This window comes from Choloepus didactylus, chromosome 1 (assembly GCF_015220235.1).
Source record: "Choloepus didactylus isolate mChoDid1 chromosome 1, mChoDid1.pri, whole genome shotgun sequence".
NCBI classification, from domain to species: domain Eukaryota; kingdom Metazoa; phylum Chordata; class Mammalia; order Pilosa; family Megalonychidae; genus Choloepus; species Choloepus didactylus.
Genome location: NC_051307.1, coordinates 13,571,964 through 13,597,368, shown reverse-complemented (window position 1 = coordinate 13,597,368; position 25,405 = coordinate 13,571,964). Strand labels below are relative to the sequence as shown.

The 25,405-nt window shown below is 42.1% G+C and overlaps 1 protein-coding gene across 1 annotated transcript; it reads right to left on the bottom strand.

The window, feature by feature from the left end:
* Window positions 1–423: 423 nt before the first annotated feature.
* SMIM34A (small integral membrane protein 34A) lies at window positions 424–6,396 on the bottom strand. The gene is made up of 2 exons (XM_037848095.1): window positions 6,339–6,396; window positions 424–1,287 (listed from the first exon to the last, which is right to left on the bottom strand). Exons 1-2 carry the CDS (start codon window positions 6,394–6,396, stop codon window positions 878–880), a joined length of 468 nt encoding a protein of 155 aa, XP_037704023.1. The 3' UTR covers window positions 424–877.
* Window positions 6,397–25,405: the final 19,009 nt, after the last annotated feature.

The window sequence follows — 25,405 nt, the reverse complement described above, 5'->3', positions numbered from 1 at the left end:
AACATCAACCATTACCACCACTGCCACCACCACCACCACCACAAGGCTTATATTTACATACTTATTTTATTATTCAAAATACATTAATTTGCATGGGCTCATTAAATTTTATCTACTTTGTAAAGTTGGTAGAACTGCCATTATTATTCTCATTTTACCTATACAGAAACTAAGATCTTGAGATGTTAAGTAGTATGTATAAGGCCACCAAAGTGAGCAGAAATTAAATCCCAATTATAGTCTGGTTCTTTTAACTCCAAAAATCTATGCTATTCTCATTGATCTACTCTCTCTCTCTCTGAAGAAGAATTCCTGTCTAGATCTGGTAACAATTTTGGTCCTAAATTAGAGTCAGAGTCTTTAGAAGGAAATGGCAGTCTAGACCAACCTACATGTTTCATGTTCTTCACTAGATGCTCCAAATTTATGTGACCACTTCCCTCCCTGCCAAAAGTTGAATTTTAATCCAGAGCATCTGACTCCAAATGCAGCCTTCTTTCCCTGACAAGAGGCTGAGTCCATGTACATTCCTAGGAGTCTTGGCTTTGAGACCCGAGGGCCCTGCATTTGGAATCCAGACCGGTCTGCTGATGCCCCATGCCCTTCCCAGAAGCGCACAGGCTTTCCTAGTGAAGGGAAGATGTGGTTGGAAGCTGCTGCCCTTGCTGTCTCCTCTCAAACCACCAGGAAGTCTAGGAAGTAACTGGGATGCTGACTTCCAGTCATGCCCTTATCAGCTGGAATGATTGGCTCAGGGATGCTCCTCTCCCCCAACCCAAGGACTTCACTCTTCTCCCAAGGTTCCAAGTAAACCCAAAACAGCTCCCACTGCAGGAAGGTTGGGTCCTCCCTGATGAAGGCTTGCTTGCCTTGACTTTCAAGGGCTTCCCTGGATTTGGGTTTGGAGCCCACTGTGTCCATACTTTAGCCCCAGGCTGGCCTGGTTGGGATCCAGGATGGCTCTGTTGCTAATGGTCAGTGCAGGGCATTTGGCTGCCTTGCCCTGGAGCCCTTTCTTCTTGAGTTTGGAGGTCAAGTTTGAATAATAAATATCTTCCAAGGACTTATCAGTCTTCCTGAGGATGTTGCTGGCCAACCGGAAAAGGAAAATCACCCCATAGATGCCGATGATGGTGAGGATGTACCAGGCGGCACTCGTCCCGTCTGGAAGCTTCAGGGCCCTGGTGGAGTCGGTGCCGTTCCTCCCCTCCATGTGATGCCTCAGCAGGTGCCACAGGAGAGCACTGGCCTGGGTCTGGTTGGGCCCCTGAGGAGTCCACCTGCTCACTGAGAAACAGAGAGGCCCAGGTGAGTAGCTACATCCTGGTCTGAGGGTTGGCTGCCAAGCCAATGGGCATGTGGGGAGCATGGGGCTGCTTAAAGAGGCTTTCACCGCTGATGGTCAGGAGCCCAAGAATATTTTGCTAATGTATATTTTAAAAACCAATAAAGTACAAAATACCAAGTTTTTTAATGGAAGACACCTTATAAGATGTTGATTGTCTCTAAAATCATCTAGATTACTAACATATTTATAATAAAAGATACCAGTCAGATTTCTTTGTGAACTAGACAAATGAATTCTCAGGTTTATATGGAAAAATAAACTGTCAAGACCAAGTAAGAAAAGCCTGGGGTAAAAAAAAAAAAGAGTAATGGATGGGAACTAACCCAGCCAGAAATTTAAACGTCTTACAAAACACTGTAAGTAAAACTTTACCATAAGAAAACAGTGTGATACTGGCACACAGACAGGAAAACCAGTGGAACAAAATTAAAACACCATGAATAATTTGGGAATTGGTATGTGGTAGATCATAAAGGGCCATTTCTGATCAGCAGAGAAAAGATGGATTATTCAGTAGGTAGTATTGAAACAACCTAGGGTTGGAACCATTTCTCTCAGCTTATGTCCAAAAACAGTACAATGAATCAAAGGTTTTAACTTAAAAAATGGAACTATTAAATGTACTAGAAAAAGGCCAAGTAAATTTTTTTACCTTTATTTTTTTTCAGAATAGGATATCCTTTCTAGGCTTAACACAAAAATCTAGAAGCACAAAAAGAAAATATTAAATTAAACCACTCAAAAAGTTAGAAGTTTTGTTCCATAGTAAAAATACCTTACAGCCAAAAGGTAATTGAAGAACTGGGAGAATGATGCAATTTATACCACAAAAGGCTAATTTTCTTAACAGCCTTCAGTTCTGTAAGAGAAGTGCAAAAACTCAGGAGAAAAATGTTCAAAGGTTATGGAAAAATAGGTCATAAAAAACGAAATCAGCCTTAAACATGAAAAAGGATCCTCCACATCATTTATAATAAGAGAAATGTAAATTAAAACCAGAATGAGATAATATTTTGTTATCTATTGTGTTTGTAAATGTACGATATTTTGGAATACGATGGGAGGATATGTCTGAGGGGTTATCGGGCTCACGCCTAACTGCCAGTGAGACTGTACATTCATACAACCACCATGGAGGGTGCGTTGATAAGGTCTATCAACACCACAAACGTGCTTACTTTTGACTTGGCAATTCGGCCTCTCGGAATTTATCTGAAAGGTACTCTAGCGTGTGTTCCAAAGGATGGATACTCAAGGTTGCTCATTGCAGCATCGCCTCCAGAGCCTGGCAACAGCCTGAATTGCATCATTTGGAGACTACTTAATGAGCTTTGAAGTCTTCATACAGTGGAATATAATGCAGCCTTAAAAAGTAATGCTTTTTAGGTATCAAATATAAATAAGTGATGAACAAGATAATTAACAGAGCATATAGTACTCCACCGTTGGGTAAAAAAAAAGGGGGGGAGATACTTTATTGGCTTGTAGTTTCTGTATGTATAGAATATCTCTAAGAGGATACACAAGACATTGCTACCTAGGGAAGAGACCTGGAAAGAAATTTATGTTTGGCTACATGCCCTTTAGCACCACGCATACTTATTTTTAAAAAGAAATTAATATAAAAATGAAAGAGTACAAGTTGGCATTTTCTGGTTTCCTTGAAGTGCCTCTGGGTAAAAAGGAACTGTGTGCTCTGGGAAGACCAGAAGACTAAGTTCTTAAGTGCTGTTTGATTCAAAAGTTTTTCTCTACTTGGGGAGCCAGTGAGAAAAATAAAACAATGAAAACCAGAGAAGTAGTACCATATCTTATTAGACATTTTCAAGTTGAACTTTACTGATTCAAATCCCCTTTTCTTGCCCTGTGTGAACAGAGATGTATTCAGAGATATCATAGGTTAAATTCCTTAGCCTGCTGGGTAAGCCAAGGATCCTCAATAAGGGCTTCCTATTTGATATTTCTTTGTTTTTTTGTTAATTTGTGTTGCTAAGGTAGGATTTAGAGGGGCCAGTATTTTTATTTATATTTAGTTGCCAAAATAAGTGAATGTCAAAATTTTGGTGAAGAGAGCAACTATTTAAAATAATTCTACAAACCACATGTGACAAAGTCCAGGATAAATAAACAGATTTAATTATATAGAATTAGTTAATCATAAAAAAGAAGCAAACAATCACGGATTTTACACTATTGTTGGTGGAATGGTTTGGGACCATTAGACCATCCCTTTAGTAAGGGAGGTGGTGAGGGGAGACACAATTATTAAAAAATCATGCAAACCCAACAAGAAGATAAACCTTAATTAAGGCAAGATGACTCATTTGAACTCAGGACACATGTATGAAATCATAGAAGTTTCTGTAAATTGTTATAGAATGATGCGATATGTTAAAATACATATAAAATACACCAATGAAGAACCCAATACAGAACATTTAAGTTGTTTTAAAACCAGTCCATTTTCTACAGGAAACAAACCCACAGTATGAATGATTCCAATACATTGTACTTTTATCTTTCTTTTTTTAAAAAGATAAGAGTGATTGAGGTTGTATCTCAAGGGATAAACACATTCTGTAAAAGAGAGAAAGCTTTTTGTCTGCCACTTTGTACATGTAATTTAATGATGTGAAATACATAAGTAGCTCTAGGGCCACCCCTCCTGGCATCATAGCAGAACACTTACGTCCCCTGGGTGGTCTTTTCCTTGACCAGTTTCCCTTGGCGAGGCAAGTCTTAGCAGCTGCCGTGGAAAGAGAAGATGATCAAAGAACAACTCTTTTCTCCTTGCAAATAACCACAGTCTTGCTGCACTATGTTCCCCAGCAGGGAGTAACATGATACTCCAAGAATCTTAGGGCAATTTCAAACAGAAACTTGGCAGAGAGTGAGTGGAGGAATTTTCTCCATTCAATTAATCTGAGGCTCCAAGTCGATCTGTCTTCTGTTGGTCCAGAATATAAAGAATGTCCTGGCATTGGCTTGTTAAAAAGTCTTAAGGAAAAGAATTTTTTTAAATGTGCTGATTCCAGGGTGTCTCCAGCCCTCCTGCGCCCCATCCAGGCTGGCAGTGGTGGGAGCTCTGCCTGAGACTGGCTCGCCAGCATATAGCCTGGAAGGTTCCTGAATTCCCCTGTTCTGCACCTGTTGCGGGTGTGGTAGAGGGCCAGCTATGGCAGAGATCTATCATCATAGGAAGCTCCATGATCAAGAGTCACCAGCTTCCTCTAGGACTGTGTCCTGGATGAAGAAAGTCAGACCGGAAGGAGCATGGCCAAGGACACACCTGAGGGGCACACCTGAGGGACACACCTGAGGGGCATGGCTGCCTGGTTCCCCCTCAGGGGTCAGTGGGGAATGGGGTTAGGGGCCAGGCTCCGAGGATGGATCCTCTATTTGCCATACCCCTGAGTCACAGGCCTCGCTGCAGGAGTTTTAACTGGAAAGTGCTAGAATGAGAGTGTGGGGAAGAGGGGACCCAGGAGAGGACAGTCAGAAGATTTTGGCAGGTTGCCTAATGCAGCTGTCATTCCCAGCCCCTTTTCTCCTGAATCCTTGCTAATATGGCCGTGACCTGCCAAACTTGGGAGAGTTGCTGGTTTCTAAGAACTGATGTTTTCAAATTGCCATCAACAGAGGACTGGTTAAATAAATTATTATAAAGGCCATATGATCCAGCAATTCTACTGCTGGGTATATTTCCCAAGAGAGATAAAAACATATGTCCACACAAAAACATACATATGAATGTACATAGCATTATTCATAACAGCCAAAGAGTGAAACAACCAAATGTCCATCAAGCAATGGAATGGATAAACACAAGGTACTATAGCCATACAATGGAGTTTTATTCAACAATAAAAGAAATTCTGATAAAAGAATTTCTGACACATGCTACAACATGGATGAATCTCAAAAACATTATGCTACGGGAAAGAAGCCAGTAGCAAAGGATCGCAGAGTATATGAGTCCATTTATATGAAATGTCCAGAATAAGCACCTACATAGAATCAGAAAGACTAGGGTTTGCCTAGGGTTGGAGGTTGAGGGGCTATGGGGTGTGGGTTTTTTTGGAAGGGCATGAAAATATTTTAAATTAATTATGGTAATGGATGCACAATGTAGAACAACTAAAAAGCCATTGAATTGTATATTTTAGGTGGGTGAATTGAATGGTATGTGAGTTATGTTTCAGCAATGTTGTTAAAAATTATAATATAGGTATACAATTGAATACCATGCAGCTGTAAAAAATAGAATGAAGCTGTTTGTACTGATGTGTAAAGTTCTCCAAGGCATACTGTTAAATAAAAACAGAGAAAGTATGTTTCCTTCTCTGTAAAAAAGTGGCAGAAAAGTACACGCGTATGTATATATGTACATGTATATATATTGCATGGGCATATATATGTATACATATATCTGATTTTTGCTGGTATAGGCATTCAAAAGCTGCTACAAAGATGCCCAAGAAACTGAGAACAAGAATTATCTGGGGGGAGGAAAGAATGGGGTAGATGGAGGGTAGGGGTAGGAGGGAGAAATTTCACTGTATATTCTTTATACTTTAAAGAATTTTAACTATGTATATATTACCTATGCAATATCAAGCATATCCAGGAACCAAATTTAAATATTTGCTGAAGTTCTCATTTAGGTTCTTGCTATCTCTTGCTATTGGATGGATTGCGGTATGTCCCGCTCAGCTGCCCAGATGCGGGTCCATCCACTGGTGGTGTGAGCCGAGGCGGGGGCAGAGCTTTGGTCCCCCCCATGACAAAAGGCAGATGATGGCGACAAGGACTGGGACTGGGGGCTCTGGCCTCAGCTGGCCATGCTGTGTGGTCCTGGGCAAGTCCCTCCAGTTCTCTGAGTCAGTTTCCTCACACGTGAGTGGAGGTGGTGGAGGACCCACACAAGCCCACACCCTCTGGTCTCAAGGAAGGAAGGAAGCTTGATGGGCCTGTGTGGGAAGAGCCGCACCTTGGTGGGGGTGTCTGAGTTGGGTAAGGTGCCGCGGGCAGTCTGCCAACACCAGCATGCCTCGAGAGAAGGAGGATGCCACCAGGCAGCTGGCGCGAGCGAGTGTACCATTTGGGAAATCAAAAGATTCTAGCATTCAGCTCAGCAGGATGCTGGCATGGGGCAGGATGTTGGTGTAGGGAGTGACAAGCTCCAGGAAAATGGGGGGAACTCTGCTGCCCCAAGGAGAGTCCAGTCCAGTCCAAGTGGGAAAAGGGGATACTAGTGTTACTACAGTTCCCTGCCAAGTGCTTTCCATGCACCTGGTTTCTATCAGAATCCCTACAAGGCAGGGAAATATGGTTTATATGGAAAACTAGAAACACTATTTTTAGAAAGGATTCTACATTCTGCCATGGCTGTGGCCACATGGCACCAACTCATGACAAGTGCATTGTCCCTGGGTGTGTGCGTGTGTGGGGGGGGGGTGTCAAGATCTGGGTTGCCACAAGTGCTGGGCTGCTACTTTCCTTCTTCTTATGCACTGTGGATGATGCCAGCTATTGGCCATTCCCAAATGTTTACAAAATAGTGAAATGGAACAACCCATACCACCACTAGCACTTCCTTCTGACTTGCATATGCTGCCTTTCCTCCTTCAGCTTCAGCTTGCTGGTTTAGTCTAGACAAATACTCACCCGATGTAATCAAGCAAAGGCACTCACCCAGTAAATTCTTGTCTGAGCTTCAGTTCTGGGAGAAAGGACTCCAGCAGCCTCTTATGCCTTTGACATTAGAGATCTAACTCTCCCAGAAGGCCATGGCTTTTTTGGTTCATTGAAGAGCCAGTCAGCTGAGAAGACTTTTAAAATTGGGAATGAAGGTGATAATGATGTGATGCAGCTGTCCACTAAAACAGAAAAGAATAAAAGAGAAGAGAAGGGAAGGGAAGGGAAAGGAAGTAAAGGAAAAGAAAGGAGGAGGATGACAGTTGCTTTTGTAATTCAGGGCATCAGAATTGTCATTTTAAAAATGTCAATGAATAAACGTTCATTTCCACTCTTGGTATTCTTTCTGAGCAGAGTTGTCTAGGGGTGACAGACCTTACAAACCAATTCTGACAACCTGTTTTAGTTTCCTAGCTGCAAAAACAAATGCAATACAATGGGCTGGCTTAACAATAAGAATGTATTGGCTCATGGATTTGAGGCTGGGAGAAGACCACTTAAGGCTTCATCAAGGTGATGCTATCTCCCTGAAGACTGTGGCATTTTGGGGCTGGCTGCCAGTGAGCCTTGGCCCTTGGCTTTTCTGTCTCGTGGCAATGCATATGGTGGCATCTTCAGATTTCTCTTTTGAGTTCTGTTGACTTGAGCTTCTAGCTGCTTCCCATGGCTTCTCTGTTTGACTTCACTCTGCTTATAAAGGACTCCAGTAATCCAGATTAAAGCTTATTCTGACTCAGTGGGGCCAACCCTTAACTGAAGTAAACTTCAGAAATCCATCCTATTTAAAAAGGGTCCACACCATCGGGAAGTGGACCAAGACCAAGAACATGTCCCAACTGGGGTGCACAATTCAATCCACCACACCCTAGAATGCAAAGGGACATTAAAAACGATGGTGAAGCAGCCTTAGAGAGCAACTGAACTTCTCCATGTCTCATTTCTTCTCCTAGTTAATTACTTAAGCCCTCACTGCCTAGTTAGCAGGAAATCCATTATTTACCTCCTTCTTAAGGGTTCCTGCATTGACCAGGACTCCAGAGGCTTTGCCCAAAGAGAGGGTAGGGTGGGCAGTCTGGCGCCCACAGCCAAGCAGAGACGACTGGGAGTCTGAGTAATTTACTGCTGCCATAGCTTCTAGCTGCCACATGGGGGAGCTGTTGACACTGGCTTTGCACAGTCTGAGGTGATGCTGAGGTGGGTCTTCAAAGACTTCAGGAATGTGCCCACCAGAGAAGGTATTAGCTTTAAACACTGTCTGCTGCTGGTTCACACAACAAAACAGACAAGTACGAACTGTCTTGTTCCCTTACCTTCCATCACCTCCTGCCCATGATGGGCCTAAGCTGGGAGGTGGAGAGCCTCAACCTTAAGTCAAGTTTAGAATTTTGGCTATGCAAATTTTTATTACAGAACTAAGTCTACGTTTTCCAATATAATGTGACTATAGGTCTTTTTATTAGCTACGAATGACACCTGAGGAAGGAGCAGAACAAACTCCACAGTAGGGTGGGGGTGGGTGCGTGGGCATAAGGCAGATTTAAAGAAATAGTGGGAACAAAAATAAAGTTGCATTATTACATCCCATGAGACTTGTCGGTGGCAGTGATGGTTAGTCAGAATGCTGTGGAGTGCAGAGTAAAATTTAAATAGGAGTTAGCAAAAAGGGAGACTTTTTAGTTCAAGGAAGCAAGGGAAAGAAGAGTGTAGTTGTTTTAAAGGGCTAGATCCCGTGAGGAGGGCAAATCAGGGCTCTCCTCCATTTCCATCTTCCATCTCTGCTTCTCTTTGCCTGTTTGCCTAATTTTCTCCTGCTGCTGGTGGATTTTCTCCACAGGAATGACTCTGAGTGGCCTAAGTAAGGAGCCTACCATGAGGCTGGGTTCATCTGTCAACTTGGCCAGGGAGTGGTACACATTTGCCTGGTCAAGCAAACACTGGCCTAACTGTTACTGCAAGGACATTTCATCAGTAGGTTGATTGCATTTATAGCTGATTACATCTATGATCAACTAAAGGAGGGTGTCTTCAGCAATGAGAGATGTTTCATCCAATCTGTTGAAGCCTTAAAAAGAGAATTGATGACTTCAGCAGTCAGAAGGGAGAATTTTCATCTCTACTTCAGCCAGCCAGCCTCTCCCAGGTAATTCACTGAAAACCTTCATTGGAGTTGCCAGCTTGCAGCCTGCCTTATGGAATTTGGACTCATGCACCCCCACAGTTGTGTGAGTCACTTTTATAAAATCTTTTAATATTTACAGATATCTCCTGATGGTTCTGTTTCCCTAGAGAATCCTGACTAAATACACTCACTGTGGACCAACCACCGTAAAATTGAGGTATAGTGATTGTGCTAGTCTGTAGTGCATGCTCAGAAGAAGGCAAAGTCTACCTCTAGTAGATCACTCTGGCTTCATGATGGAGCATGGATTGAAGACGGACAAGACTAGAGGCAGAGAATCCAGTCAGGAAGCTGCAGGCCTAACTCAGGCAAGAGGTGATGGTGTCTGAAAGAGGACAGCAGGAACAAAGCTGGAGAGAAGTCAATGGATTCAAAACACATTTAGAAGGTAGAGCCTACAGAACTTGATTAGTGTTGCTGTGGATTGAACGGTTTCACCCCAAAAGATATGCCCACCTGGAGACTCAGAATGTGAACTTATTTTGAAATAGGGTCTTTTCAGATGTAATTAAGGTAAGGACAGAGATAAGATCAACTGGTTTAGGATGGGCCCTAAATCCAATGAAAGTCTTCTTATAAAAGACAGAAAAGGAGACGGCACAAAGTCACAGGGAAAGAAGGCCATGTAAGTTGGAGGCAGAGATCAGATGATGCAGACACAAGTCGAGGAACACCTAGAGGCTGGAAAAGTCAAGGACATGTTCTTCCCTAGAGCCTTCGGTGGGAGCACAGCCCTGCTCGTCCCTTAATTCCAGACTGGCCTCCACAACTGTGAAAGAACAAATATCTTTGTTCTAAGGCATCAAGCATGTAGTAATTTGTTGCGGCAGCCTTAGAAATCTAATACAATTGGATATAAATATAAGTCCTTATATCTATCACCATCATGGGGAGTAGTTGTGAACACAATTGGGCTTATTTCGATTCATTCATTCAAAGATTTATTCAAAAATATATTTATTAAGTGCCTACTATGTGCCAATGAACAACATATGAGGTAAGTCCTGGGCAGATAAGGGAGAGCAAGGAAGACAGATTTCTTGTCGCCATGGAGCTTAAATCCAGTGGGAGAAGAGACTAGAAACAAGTAAGCAAGCATAAAAATTAATAAAAATTGGACTTCAAACCATAAAGGAAGCAAGTAATATGCTGAGCTAAGGAATGAAGATGCGTGGAGAAGAAAAGCATCTTTAGAAAGAGTCATCAGGAATCAGGGGAGGTGGTCAGGATGGGCAGGACAATTAGCTGTATTCTAGTGTTATCTTCACCCATATCAGATAGCCAATAGACATTGTCTGAGAAATTGAGGATTCACTATATTTTGAAAGATATGTTTAAAAGTAACCACCAGAAAAAACAGCCTTCCAAATTATCAGAAGGATCACACACATGAAGCAAAAACAACACAAACAAGATAAGAAAAGTGAAAACTAAAAAGAAGCATTAAAAACCCAACCATGATCTAAAACCAGATGACAGACCCAAAACTAAATACATCTGTCCTGTCAATCAGCATATCATAAATGGAAAAAAAATCACATAAAAAGCCAACTACATGCTGTATACAGGAGATACAAAAGTTTTGTTAATTATTATAATTGCTTTTTAGCAAGCATTTAAATATCCATGTGCCAGGTATGTACTAAGTCAGTAATAAATTATTAACTAATTTAAATCATTTAATTAGATTAAAAGTAAAAGAATGGACATAGACATACCAACAAAATACAAACACAAAGAAAGCAGAAGCCTCACTCTCAATATCATTTAGGTTGAATTCCATCCAGGAAGTATTAAATAAGATAGAAGGAGGCACTTCATAATGAATACTGATTATCTAACATCATGACTAACCACACACAGATAATGCAGCGTCAAAATTCATAAAGCAAAATTTGTAGGAAATAAGAAGCATGTGACTTTTAATTTACCTCTCAGTCCATAATAGAACAAAATTTTAAAAGGATAGAAATAAAAACATATAATTCATGTATCTAAGAAGGCAGATATAATTAATACGTATTTAACTCTCTCTACCCTGAAAACAGCGAATACACTTTCTTTTCAAGAACCATGACATTTTCACATGCCAAAAAGATCATATACATGGCCAAAGGGGAGCCTCCAAACATTTTAAAATGTAAAAATTATTCTTTGTTCACAATTAATAAAAAGAGAGATAAATTTTTAAAATTGAAAAATATAAGGCTCACCACGCAGAAGCTAAGGCTGTCTTAAAAATTATTGGGTCAAAAAGAAATCAAAACTAAAAGTGAAATTTGCCTAGAAAATAACAAGAATTTAAAAATGTACTTACTGTGGACATATGGGATACAGCTAATATTAATAAATAAGATGAAATAATAAAAATAGATTTACAAGAAAATTCAGTGGGGGGAAGATAGCTTTTTGATAAACGGTACAGGAACAATAAAATATTCTTGTGCAGTAAAATGAACTTAGACTCTTATACAATATACCAACATTCATTCAGAATGAACCACTGACATAATATAAAAGCTAAAAATGTAAAACTTGTAGAAGAAAATCTTTGTGATCTTGATTAAGTGAAGATTTCTTCGATATAGCACCAAAGACACAATACACACACAAAAATTGATAAGATGGACTTCCAAGAAATGTTAAACTTTTGCTCTTCAAATGAAAAGACAAACCACAGACTGGGAGATTGTATTTGCAAATCACAAAGCTAACAAAAGACTTGTATCCAGAATATTTTAAAAATTCTTACAACTCAGTAATAAGAGAATCAACAACCCATTTTAAAAAGGGAAAAGATTTGAATGGACACTTTACCAAAGAAGATATAAGAATGGCTAATAAGCACATAAAAAGAGGCTCAGCTATTGCTGACAGGGCGACGCAGGAATGAGACACGGACACAAAGTTAAGAATTAAGGGAGCAGGGGGCCCACTTGCATCTCGTGCTAAGTGGACGACAATGCAGCCTTGCTCCAGCTATTTATTTCAGAAGATTAGGTGTATATGCTAAAGGTGCTCAGGTGGGGGAGAGCCCATCAGGTGTACCCAATCTAGGTTTAAGATAATGGTAGTCACAAGACACACCTCTTTACAGGGCGGGCCTGCATGGCCTTCTATGCAGGCCTGCGGCTCAGCGTTGTAAGTCACCACCCTAGATATGCCTCAGGCAACATGGAAGACTCAGTTTCCCACACTCAGCATCATTAATTGTTAGAAAAAGAATAACAAAATAAACTTACAGAAAGTTAGGAAAAAAATGATTAGAAAAGAAAAGAGCAGAATTTAGAAAAAACAACAACAAACAAACCCAAACACTAGCAGTACATCTAAGAGGTGAATCCTAGAAAGAAAAAGATAGAGGGAAAAGGAAGGAAAGAAGGAAGGTAGAAAATGGCTAAATTATTAGCTACCCTAATGCAAAAATGAAGGAGAAAGAACAAATATATAAATAAGAGTTGTGAATGGATATAGCAATTAAAGAAACCAGTCCTCAATTCCCCTGCTCATTTCAAATAAATTTGAAAACTCTGACCAAATGGATGATTTTCTAGGGAAATACAAATTACCAGAATTAACTCTGAAAGAGGTTTTAACAGTCAGAAAATATCAGTTACAAACCATCAGCATGTGACCATGCCAATTATGGAAGAAATGGCCAATTTTAGGAATGCCATGAATGCAATTTACCACATAAGTAAGTCTAAGGAAAGTATGTGTTCATCTTCACAGGTGATAGATAGGCATTTGTTAAATTTCAATTCCATCCTGATTTTTAAAATTTTAATAAAGAGAAATATAGATGCCTACCTAATATGCTAAATTACATATAATCTCAAGTCAAAAATTAGAATTATGTTCAATAGTTAAAATTGGAAGCACCTCATTACAACAAGACACAACCATCCATTATCACCACTATTATCTAATATTGTACTGGAGGAGTTATCCAAATGGATCAGAGAAGAGTAGAGGAAGAGGAACAAAAATTGAACAGAAGAGGCAAAAATTACCATTATTTTCTGATAGCTTGACTGTATGCTTTGAAAAATTAAGGGAATCAATCACAAAATTGTTAGCAAAGATGAGATAATGCAGTGAGGTGAGTGGGTACAAAATAAATATTTAAAGTCAATATCCAAGAATCTATATTAACAGTTCTGTAAATATAGGCAAATAATACAATAGGCACCAACAAGTTAAAGCACTCAAAAGTACAATAAACACACAAGGCTCATACAAAGAAAATCTAAAAACAACAAGACAAAACAAAACAACAAAAGATAAGACTTGAATAAATGGAAATATGTTTTCTATTCTTGGATAGAAAGACACACTTGTATAAAGATGACCATTCTCTCAGAATTATTCTTTAAATTTGGTATAATTTGAAGGAAAACACCAACAGAGGTTTTTATCTGTTTTTCCAGAACTAGACTGAGTGTCAAATCTTCTAAGCACCGTATTCCATTAGTTAATTATCTATTCCCCCTTTTTCTTTCCAATAATATATTTTGTACTTTTCAAGGCAACTTTTCTTTTTCTCACTACCAATGAAAAGAATTCCAGCCCTTAGGCTTGAAAAATAAAAAGGGGAAAATATTCCTTCTCCCTGTGCAGATGTAAAGAAAAGCAGATAATATTCTGTGTCATAAGATCCCTATCCTTGCCAAGGTTATTCTAACAAAGAAAAAGGTAAGTCACCTGGATTTTAGATTTTGCTGCAATACCCTGTAAAAATAACCTCACTTCCTCAGAGGCTATGCTATAATTTGGACTGATTGTCTTTCTTAATTATGTGTGGCCCTGGTAGAAATATTTAAATTGATAACTCTGTTTCCTTAAAGGTATAAACACATGTGAACTTTCTTTACCCTGAAATGAATCGCTAGTGTCCCTCTTCTTTCACATGAGGCATAAGGTAAGTATAAATCTGCTAGATTTCTCATTTAAACAAAAAGCTTGAGAGTCTTGCCTCCTTTAAATTAATACACATAAGTTGATTCTAAAATTTATATGGAAAACCAAACATACAAGAGTAGCCAAGAAAATTCCAGGAAAGTAAACATGATGAAAGGAAACATTTCCACAAGTTGCTAAAACATACTGTAAAGGCACAGGAGTTAAAAGAGCTAGATTCTGGTATACAAACAGGCAGGAAGATCAATAGAACTGAACAAGGTCCAGAAATAGACTTTAAAACACCCAAGAAAATCCTGTAAAAAAAGGAGGGAATTTTCAAATCATTGGAGAAAAGATGTGTCATTTCATGAGTGGATGGAACAATTAGATAGACATCCGGGAAAGAGTGAAATTGGATCTCTACTTTAATACTCACACCAAAATAAATCCCAGGTTGAAGAAAGTTGTAAAGGTTGTTTCGTTTTAATGGTGCATAAATGAACTAGGACAAAACACGGGAGTTTTTTTTTTTTTTTTTTTTATAATTCCAGATTGTGGCAGTCTTTGGGAGCAGGTCGGAAAAATCAGAAATCATAAAAGAAAAAATGGATAAATCCAACTGCATAAGAATTAAAATTTTCTTCATGGCAAAAAAAAAAAAAAAGAGCCATCAAAAGAGTCAAGAGATAAATGATAGATTGGGGGCGAGTATTTGCAACACAGATGATGAAGCATCAAGTTTCATGATGTTCAAATATTCTTATTGCTCAAAAAGCTTTTAACATTGAGAATCAGACCAACAACTCAACAGAAAGATGGTCAGCAGACAGGAACAGCTAGTTTGCAGCAAAGGAAATAGAAATGGCTTTTAAACAGGTGAAAAGATGCTAGTCTTTGCTCATAATAAAATAAATGTGAATTAAAATGACAAAGAGATTCCATTTTCCTCCTGGTAGATGAGTCTAGAGGTCATCTGTAAAATGGGACTTTTCACAGTGCCTTCTCCAGAGTTTAGTTCCTACATACAAAGCAGTCAGAAGGGTGCCTGGCACGGGGTAAGAGGCCAGAGAAGTCAGTTACTTTCATAGTTGTTTTTAAGGACAGTTTGTCATTATCAAAATTTTTAACATACATATCTTCTGACCAGGTCATTTGTCTTCTAGGAATTTGGGGGACTTAGCGTGTTTCTAGGACATAGGGAACAAATCTGGTTATTGCCACATTGTTTGTAATAGCAAAAGATTGGAAATCCCCCAAATATCTGTAAGCCTGGCTAGGGAGCATGGAAATCCATACAATGGATTCCTTCACAGGCAGTAAATAGGAGGAGGCAGATATCTATGCCCTGCTGTGGAACAATCTTTGATATATATTGCTAAGTAGGAAAAATAAAAGGCATGATGCAGATTGGTATGTATCGTAACCACCATTTGTATATTTAAAAGCTGGATATTCTCATCTATGCATACCTTATTTCTGGAAGGAGACATAAAAATCCTTATATTGCCTCTGGGGCACTACCCCCTTTTTATTCATGTGTTTATTTTTACTATGTGTCTATTACGTATTGAAAATATAAATCTTTTTTTTTAAGAGTAAAGACTTTGCAATGAAAATATTGATTTTTGCATGGAGTCAGCTGTTTCTATGTGAGTATGTTTGAAATTGCTGCTTTCAAACATTTTAAAACAGATCCTCTAGACGTCAGCCTTTGCCCCTGATTTGCACCTTCTCCTTGTGGATACGTTTCCCTGCACGAGAAGAAATAACCTGCTAGCAATAGAGGCTCAAATGAGATGTGCAAAGCAAAGTCTCTTTGTAAATGGCATATGCACGCTGCCCTAACTGTAACCAAAAAAGGTCCTTTGAAATTAAGCAATTCAGTTTTCCTCTGATTAATGGAACCGGCACCGCGGGTGTAGACTGCAGGATGCTGACACCCCTAGACCACGCCTCTTGATGTGCCCTCTGGGAGCCCCCTGCAGGCAGCGTTTCCGAGACCACACCCAGGTGGTACCCAGGGCTGCCCTGTCCCCTTGTGGCGAGAGGCTGCTATAGCAACCAGGCCACCGCCGCGGAGCTGCCCCAGGGGGCGCCTGCCTAGGTGTGTACAGGTGCTGTAGTTGCGAGCGTTTTCTAGCACAGCAATGGTTAGATACGTGGGAATTGCACATACACGTACAGAAGCACTCAAAAAACTGTAAAGAGCATAATTCTTAGCCTAATGAATGTTATTGTTAGGTTTGAAAAAAAGATCTAAATTCTGGTATTCTGTTCTTAACAGAGCAAACTCCTGAAAAGAACTGTGTGGTTTGCTCAGCCAGGGCTGCCTCAGTTCTTAGTTTTCCAGAGTTCCCAGGCTGCCGCTCACCTTTGGCTCCTGAACTCCTATGTTCCAGAATGTGTGTACATAGGGCCAAATGGGCTCAACATTGCCAAGATTGGCCACAGGGTCAAAACTTTCAGGACTCAGCAAACTTTTTAATTTTTATTTTTGTAAAGGGCTAAATGGTAAATATTTTCAGCTTTGCAGATTATACATCTCTGTTGCAGCTATTCAACTCTGGAGTTGTAGCATGAAGGTGATCTGAGAAAATATGTCAATGAATGAGTGGGGCTGTGTTCCAATACAAATTTAATTACAAAACCAGGTGGTGGGCTGGATTTGGCCTGCAGGCTGTAGTTTGCTAATCCCTGGTGTTGTGGATTGAATAGTGACCCCCTCAAAAGATATTTCCACCTGCAACCTTGAGATTAGGACCTTATTTGGAAAAAGGGTCTTTGCAGATGAAATTAAGTTAAGGATCATGAGATGTTCTAATCCTGGATTATCTGGATGAGTCTTAAATCCAATGACAAGGGTCTTTAAGAAACAGACAAGGAGAAGATATGTGCACAGAGGCAGCTGGGTGAAGACAGAGGCAGAGATTAGACTCATGCAGCCACAAGCCAAGGGACACCTGGGGCCACCAGAAGCTGGAGGAGGTGAGGAAGGAGCCTTCTCTAGAGCCTCCGGAGGAGCACATCCTGCCATATTGATTTTGGACTCCTGGTCTCCAGAACTGTAAGAGTATATATTTCTATTGTTTTAAGTCACCAAGAGTTTGGTAATTTGTTACGGCAGCCACAAGAAACTAATACAATTGCTCTAGAATGTTCATCCCTGGCTCCAAAAATCCAGTGATTACATACCTTCTTGGGGGTATCAAGTTTAGCAATCTGCTGTTCCACAGAGCTCAGGGCAGCTCAGCAGGGGGACATGCAGAGGCAATGCTTGCTGTTTGCTCGGTTAGCAAGTCCATTTTGAGTCTGAACACATCTTGTTCCAAGCTCAGCATCTCCTGGCATCTTAAGCCCCAGGTAAACGTATAACCTTTATGAGCTGGGGAGAGAGTCACACTGAATGCCTCAGTGCTGTATAATGCCCAGGTCTTGGTTTGCCAGATCTGCTATGACAAATTCTGCACACTGGGTTGGCTTAAACAATAGGAATTTATTTTCTCATGGTTTTGAGGCTAGAAGTCCAAAATCAAGGTCTCACCAGGCCATGCTTCCTTCCAGAGTCTGTAGCATTCTGGTGGTTTTGGCAATCCTTGGGGTTCTTTACCTTGCATCTCCTCTGCCCCAGTCACATTGGCGATCTGTCTCCTTGGTCTCCTCTTGAGGCTTTGTGTGGCTTCTGACTTCCATATCGTCTAGCTTCTCTTTATAGGGCCTCCCATAAAATGAACTAAGGCCTCCCTCATTCAGTTTGGCCACACCTAAAGAGGATAGTAGGAGAGCCTATTCACAATGAGTCCACTGACACTATATCTACAAAGATATATACCTTAACCGATACTATATCTACAAAGGATTCCATTTACACCTGGGTTCACTGCCACAGGATCACAGATTAAAATTAAGAACATGTCTTTTGTTGGGGTACATGAGTCAAGTCCAAAGTCCTTGATCCAAGAAACCAGCTCAAAAAACGTAGTCTTCAAATGGTTCTTATTCTCATCTGACTGCAGCAAAACAAGCAAAATTTCCATGCTTGTTTCAACATCTTCCACGGATCCTGTGGACATGAGTGCAAGAAAATGCCTCCGTGGCCTCATTTCTTCCCGCACTACCCGGGCTTCTCTCCTTCCCTTTGACCAGCCTGGGGGGGGTCTCGTTTTTCTTTTTCCCCCTTTCCCTTTTCTCTTTTAATGCAGGGTTGGCCAGTGAGCGGGTGACTTTGGCTTCTCCGTAAGTTCATAAATTCCTGACTGGGAGGAGTTCAGTCCTTCTAGATCTTGAGGTCTTGCTTTATAACTAACTAGAATTTTGATTTTTTTTTTTTTTTTTAATTACAGAAAGCCTACCCTTTAGAGTAAAACAGGCAACAAGCTTTGATACAGTATGTGTTTGGCATACAGTCTGTCAGGAGTGACTAACATACCCCACAAAATGCATGTTCAGGCCCCAACCCCTGGTCCTGTGGGTGTGAACTCATTTGCAAATAGGAGCTTTGAAAATATTATTACTTAAGGTGAGGACAACCTGAATGAGGGTGGGTCTTAATCCAGGGTGGCTGAAGCCCTTATAGGCAAAGGAAATTGGGCATGAAAAAAGAGAAGCCACAGGAGGAGCTAGAAGCTGGAAGTCAGTGGAACCCAGAAGAGAAAGGAGAAGATGCCACCATGTGCATTGTCATGTGACAGAAGAGCCAAGGAGCCCCAAGACTGCTGGCCGGCCAGAAGATACCAACTGTGATGGTTTGAAGCTGTATGTACCCCAGAAAAGATCATGTACTTTTAATCTATTCCTGTGGGTACAGAACTGTTGTGGTGGGACCTTTTGATAAGGTTATTTCAGTTGAGGTGTGCCCTGGGATGGGACAAATCCTCCTACTGGAATCCTATATAATAGGATAAAAGACAGAGAGAGAATACAGAGAAAAGGCCCCATAGACGCTAAGAGAGACAGAAGCTAGAAGAGAGAAATATGCAGAGGCTGAGAGGAAGCTACTGAAGCCAGAAGCTGGAAGCAATGAAACTCGGGAGAGTAAGGCCAACAGGCATCACCACGTGCATTGCCATCTGACAGAGGAGCCCAAGCTCACCAGAAGCCGGTCTGACTTGTAAGCTAATAAAAGCCAGTCGGTTTCTGGTATATTCCATTTTGTCAGCTTTTGCAAACTGAAACACTGACCCTTGGAGGAAAAAAGACTTCTAACCTCTGAAACTATGAGCCAATAAATTCATGTTTCTAAGGCAACCCATTGCATGGTATTTTAACGGCTAGGAAACTAAAACACTATCTTAGTCTCCCAGAGCTGCTGTAACAAAGTATCACAAACTGTATGCTTAAAACCACAGAAATTCATCTCACAGTGTTCTGGAGGCCATACGCCCTCTGAGGTCTTCAAGGAAGAATCTGTTTAACACCCTTCTCCTGACTTCTGGTGATGGCTGGCAATCCTTGGTGCTCCTTGGCTTGTGGCACAACTTAGTCTCTGCCTCTGTCCCCCGGCTGTCTTCTCCCTCTGTGTCTACCTGGGTTTCTTACCCCTTCTTATAAGGACACCAGGCATATTGGTTTAAGGGCCACCCCAGTCACACCCCAGTGTGACCTCATCTTAGCCTCCTAATTCCACCTGAGATGACCCTATTTCCAAATGAGGCCACATTCTGAGCCCCTGGGTATTAAAACTTCAACAATTCAATCCATGACCCAGCCTTAGAGGGCAGCTCTAAGGAAGGAAGGTTTAGCTCACATGGCTCAGTTTTATAGTTCGGCCTTAAATAAACCACTTGGCTTATAATCCTAGACTTTAGGTGGCTGCATAAGGACTTACAGGGCAATCTGCTATGAAGCAGAGGTAACAAGGCCCAGTCCTTTCCTTTAGTTCTGTTTGCTGGCTGCCTCCTGGAGTCACATCTCTGTGTCGCCTCAGCTTTCACACCTTTTTTTTTTTTTTTTTTTTTTTTATATTATTGGAGATGTTGTAGATTTCACAGAGAAATCATGCAGAAAGTTCAGAGTTCTCATATACCAATCCCATCATTTCCATTTCTTTAGCACCTGTTTAACCAATTCTTTCTATGAATTTCTCTGTTAAAATAACTCATCATGGAAGACAGTTTGGTGGTTCCTCAGAAAGTTAAGTATAGAACTACCATATGACCTGGAAATCCCACTACCAGGTGCATATCCCAAAGAATTGAAAGCAGGCACTGAAATAGATATTTTCGCACTGATGTTCACAGTGGCATTATTCACAATTGCCAAAAGATGGAAGCAACCCAAGTGTCCATCAACCGATGAATGGATAAATAAAATGTGGTTTATACAAACGATGGGATATTATTCAGCTGTAAAAAGGAATGAAGTCTGATGCACGCAACAACATGGATGAACCTGGAAGACATCATGTTGCGTGAAATAAGCCAGCTACAAAAGGACAAATGCTGCATCATCTCACTGATGTGAAATAATCAGAATAAGCAAACTCATAGAGTCAGAATCTAGAATATAGGTTACCAGGGGCCAGCATGGCGATAGGGAATAGGGAGTCAAGACTGAAAATGTACGGGGTCCCTATTTGGAATGATGGCAGTGTTTTGTTAACAGATGGTAGTGATGGTAGCACAACATTGTAAACATAATTACCAGCACTGAAATATATATCTGAATGTGGCTAAAGGGGGGATATTTTAGATTGTATATATGGTAATAGAATAAAATTTTTATAAAATCCATGAAACTGCACAACACAAACAGTAAACCCTAAGTTAAACCTTGGACTATAGTTAATAGTACAATTGTAACAAATTGTTCAATTGTAACAAATGTTCCACACAAATACAAGTTGTAAATTGTAAGGTGGTATATTGGAATCTGTATGTTATGCCTGATTGTTCTGTGAACCCACAATTTCTCTAATAAAATAGATAGATAGATAGATAGATAGATAGGTAGATAGATAGATAGATTGATAGATACGTAAAAACCCATGGGATTGTACCCTGACTGATCAGCTATGAAATAAGAATGGCAGTACACAGGAAAGGCATCACCTGGGAAACTGGCCATTGTTGTGCCAAGCACTGTTCTAAACTCTTGGCTATGATCAATGTCCTGGTTTGCACAGCTTCCCCCAAAAAAGTCATGTCCGCCCGGAAGCTCGGAATGTGACCTTCGTTGGAAATAGTGTCTTGGAAAATGTGATTAAGGCTCGAGACGAGATACTGAATGAAGGTGGGTCCTAGATCCACTGAGAGGGTCCTTCTTTGAGACAGACAAGGACACCCAGGGACAGGAAAGAAGAAAGCCCTGTGCAGACGGAGGTGGAGATTGGAGTGAGGCAGCCACAAGCCAACACCTGGGCCCCCAGCTGGGCGAGATGGGGAAGGTCCTCCCTAGAGCCTTTGGGGGCAACGTGGCCCTGCCAACACCTTGATCTCAGACTTCTGGCCCCCAGATATGAGAGAATAAAATTTCTGATGTTGCAAACCACCCAGCCTGCAGTAATTTGTTCCAGCAGGCCTAGGACACTAGTGCACTAATGCAATTAACTCACGTCTTCCTCAAACATAAGATGTCTATGTTCTAAAAGTAGTCTGGAAACCCAGATCCCTTTGGATGGATCTCCCAGGTTTTCCCCAGAGTGGGTGCATTCTCCATTCTTTAGGCCCTTCCTTGCCAAGGCGCCCCGGAGCCCCCTTGCTGTGTGGTGGGGAGGCCTTCTGGACCTACAGGGATGTGACCCTAGCCCCCCTACACCTCCATGTACCCCCCATTGCATGTTATCTTTAAAACTGTTAGAAGATCCCATCTCTAGGAATTGTCTTGTTTAAGAGGAGAAGACCCAGTGAAAGAGGGATGCGTGCACAGGCAGGGAGCAGGGGGACGGTGACAGGGCCCATGTGTGAGCCTTAGACAAACAGCAACTTTTCTCCTTTCTCCTTCCTATGGGATGATCTGAACTGGGAAAATAAAAAATTTAATTATTACCCAAACTTTCAAACCCGCTGAGCCTTCTAAGGAGAGCAGCTTAGATTTTTTATCTCATGCAAGATGAAAAACATCCACTGCTGCCTTGTTCTCTCCACTCTTTATGATTCTGCATGGCCGTTGGAAGCCTGCAATTGCTCTTCTGGGCTGCCTAAAGTGCCGCTTTCTTCCAGCTCCTGGGACAGCCCAGGGGGCAACCATGCTTGCGGGACAATCCTCCTGCCTTGACTAGGTCACTGAGTATTGTCCACAATCTGTGGCAGGAGTGGACAGTGCAAAGCCAGCAAAATTTAAATCTGGTTATGGAGCCCCCCAGCCCATATGGTGTCCTCTGAGCAAATCAGAGAACGGTACCCCTTCTGCCAGCAGCCACAGGCCAATCCCAGGGCTCAGGGCTCAGCTGCGGGAGCGGGGGCTGGATTCCATCCCCTACTCACCCCCAAGGCCCCAGGTAGGATGCACTGCCCCACCTGCCCAGCTGTTCCCAGCTGCAGTGACAGGTCCAAACTTAAAGCTCGATATTATGTGCTGTCTTGACATCTGGCAAAATTGGGAGGGCCTCAAATGATCCAACTCCATGTTCCCCTCCCTCTCTGTCCCAGCAGATAAGGTCCTCTGGCCAAACAACCCTTCTTTAGAGGGGACCACACAGAGCACCTGCTTATCCCTGAGTAGTGGGCTTCAGTTCTCTGCAGAATTATTCAAACAAGCCCATCACATCTTCCTGAGGAAGCCAGGGGCACCCCACCTTCCTCTTACTACAGTCTGCCTACCACACCCCTGCTGCTTTCCTCTGCTCCCAAGTGCAAGCCCCGGGTGCCCCTGCATGGCGGGCTGTGCCCTCCCCCAGCAGACTGTGAGTCTGCATGGCCCATGCACTGCTGCCCATTGCATCTGTCCAGTGCCAGGTGCTGTGCGTTCAGCCAGCCCCCAAACCCTGGAGCAGGCTCCCTGACCATCAGGGTAAGGAGGAGGTGATTAACCCTAGCAGCCCTCCGAGGTGATCCAGGTGTGGGATCCCTTCTCCCTGATAGCGTGAGTTGTCACAGCCTGGAACTGAGAGGAGCTGGGTCCTGGTGAGAGATTATCTTCCAAGGCTGGAGAGGCAGAGGGGGCTAAACAGTTTCCAGCACAAAGACAGGGAGAAGAGGTCCTAGCAACTTCCCCAAAATTCTGAGCTGTGACTCCCACTGTGCATCCCTCCTTCTGGGCTGTCATTCCCCCACGGCTCCCTGGACTCACCGGCTGGTTGGGAGTTTAGTCTCCCAAGGGTCGTAAAGCTCCAAGCAGCACCCACCTGGCTCTCGCGGGCTCGGGGCTCCGCGTGCATCGAAAAATAGCCTCAAGCGACCACCAGGGGGCAGCCGCGCCCAAAGCGTTCCTTCCACTGCACCTTGAGACGGGCGGTTACAAGTTGGTATTTTTGCAAACAGGTGCTATCCTTGGCTACCACCTTACGAACCTCAGGTAGATGGGATGCACTAGTGCACCTGGACAGCCTGTTGCTCTACCTCTCCTGGCTCTTTTTATGCATTTAGATTTGTTTATTTATCCAACGAGTCTGATTAAAGTAGTTATCAATCCTTATCAATCCATTCATAGCTTTTGTGTACATTTCTTTTGTCCCCAAGCCCCCACAGCCTTTGATTATCTATCTGACTTAGTCTGGTTTAGTATTTACGTCTCACTTGTGCCCACAGAGAAGGGATCTGCTGGTGTGGATTTAAGATAGGACGTACTTTCATGAATCATTCTGCACTCAACACAGCCTTACCCGGAGATCTAAAGATTATGGAATCCCTAACCGTTTTCTCTGCCTGTCAGCTCATTTCTAACTCTTGTTGTGGTTATTATTGAGTTATGGTAGCCTCCTGAGGAGCCTAAAGGAGTTCAGAGGTAGCGCAAAGGCAATATTTCAAATCACATTCTCCTAATTTGAGATTTGGCACCTTTTGGGGGCTCAGTCTGCTTTTTATTTAGATTCTGGATGACTACTTTATGTCTCACAAGCAGACATCTCTATATAAAGTACAGGTGGTTTTAGGATCCTTTCTGAGAATAAACTGTCTGGTATTCCTAAATAATATCCTATCTTGGGAGGTGGAGTAAGAGAGGGTATATAGGAACTCTTTACTTTCCGTGCAATTTTTTCTGTAGACCTAAAAGTGCTCTAAATTAAAGTCTATTTAAAATAATAATAGAGTTAGTGTGTATGAAAAATAAAATCAGTAGGTTCCTACCCTTCCCTGCAGTGTAAGTCATTTTCTTCCCCAGCTCTTGCGGTGCTGAAATGGCTGGAGGAGAGGGAGGGCTGGAAGTTAAGGAAGCAGATCCCTGCTGCCTTGTTCCTTCCAAGCATGACCTTGGGGGTGTCACCAAACCTCCTGGAGCCTTGGTTTCCTCTGCAATTGCATAGAGCCCTGATTTACTTAAGCTCAAAGGAGCTTTTGGAGACTAACAGACCAGTGAATTGCACTCAATGTATCTATTCTATAGAAGTTTCAAAGTGGGAAAAGCCCAGCCATAACCCCTGCCAGGCCAGGGGTCTCCAGGAGAGGTGGACCTGGCCTTCTTGGTGTTGGCTAATTTATCCCAGCCCAGCATCAGCCTTTGGTCATGTAGAAAGTTCAGAAACCAAGTTCTTCCGTATGTAGACCACCTCCACCCTTGGGGGCAGACTCCCCCTAACTAGTCCTGGGAGTAGAGGAGTGAAATCATAAAGTTCTCTTCCACAAAGAAAGATAATGGGGGGCCTGGAGTCTCAGTGGGATTCGGGAGAATGGGATGTTTCTCACCATGTTAGGTGAAGACAGCCTGGTAGAGCCGGCAACTCATGGGGCTGGAAGCTGAGAGTCCAGCCACCCCGTCCCTGGCACCAAGGCTGGCAGCCCCGCAGGGGCAGGGTTCCTCTGATCCTGTTTGTGCCTCCACCAGGTGAGATGGTTCTTCATCTTCAAAGCAGAGGTTGCAAGTTGGTGGTCTCTGGGCAGAATCCAGCTCATCGTGTTTTGTTTGGCTCCCACAATTTTTAAAAATTGAATTAACTGCCAACAATTAAAAATCAGGAGATGTTGCATAAATAACTAGATTTACAGTTTATTTTAAAAAGCCAAGCCAACCCCAAGAGTTGGGCAGCAGCTGCCCCCTTTGGAAGGCTTTAGAAGGCTCTGGGGCTTTGCTCCCTCGCCTGCTATTTGGAACTGTCGGAGGTGCCCATGTCTCCTGTTGTGACAAACTATGTGTCAATGGCAGAGTTTAACCATCTGCGGGCAATCTTACTTTCCTTATTCCCAAGC

Coding starts and splice junctions, on each gene's coding strand:
- SMIM34A (XM_037848095.1), bottom strand. CDS start 6,396: ATGCTGGTGTTGGCAGACTGCCCGCGGCACCTTACCCAACTCAGACAC. Junction 1,288..6,338: donor ACTCAGACACCCCCACCAAG/GTGCGGCTCTTC, acceptor TCTGTTTCTCAG/TGAGCAGGTGGACTCCTCAG.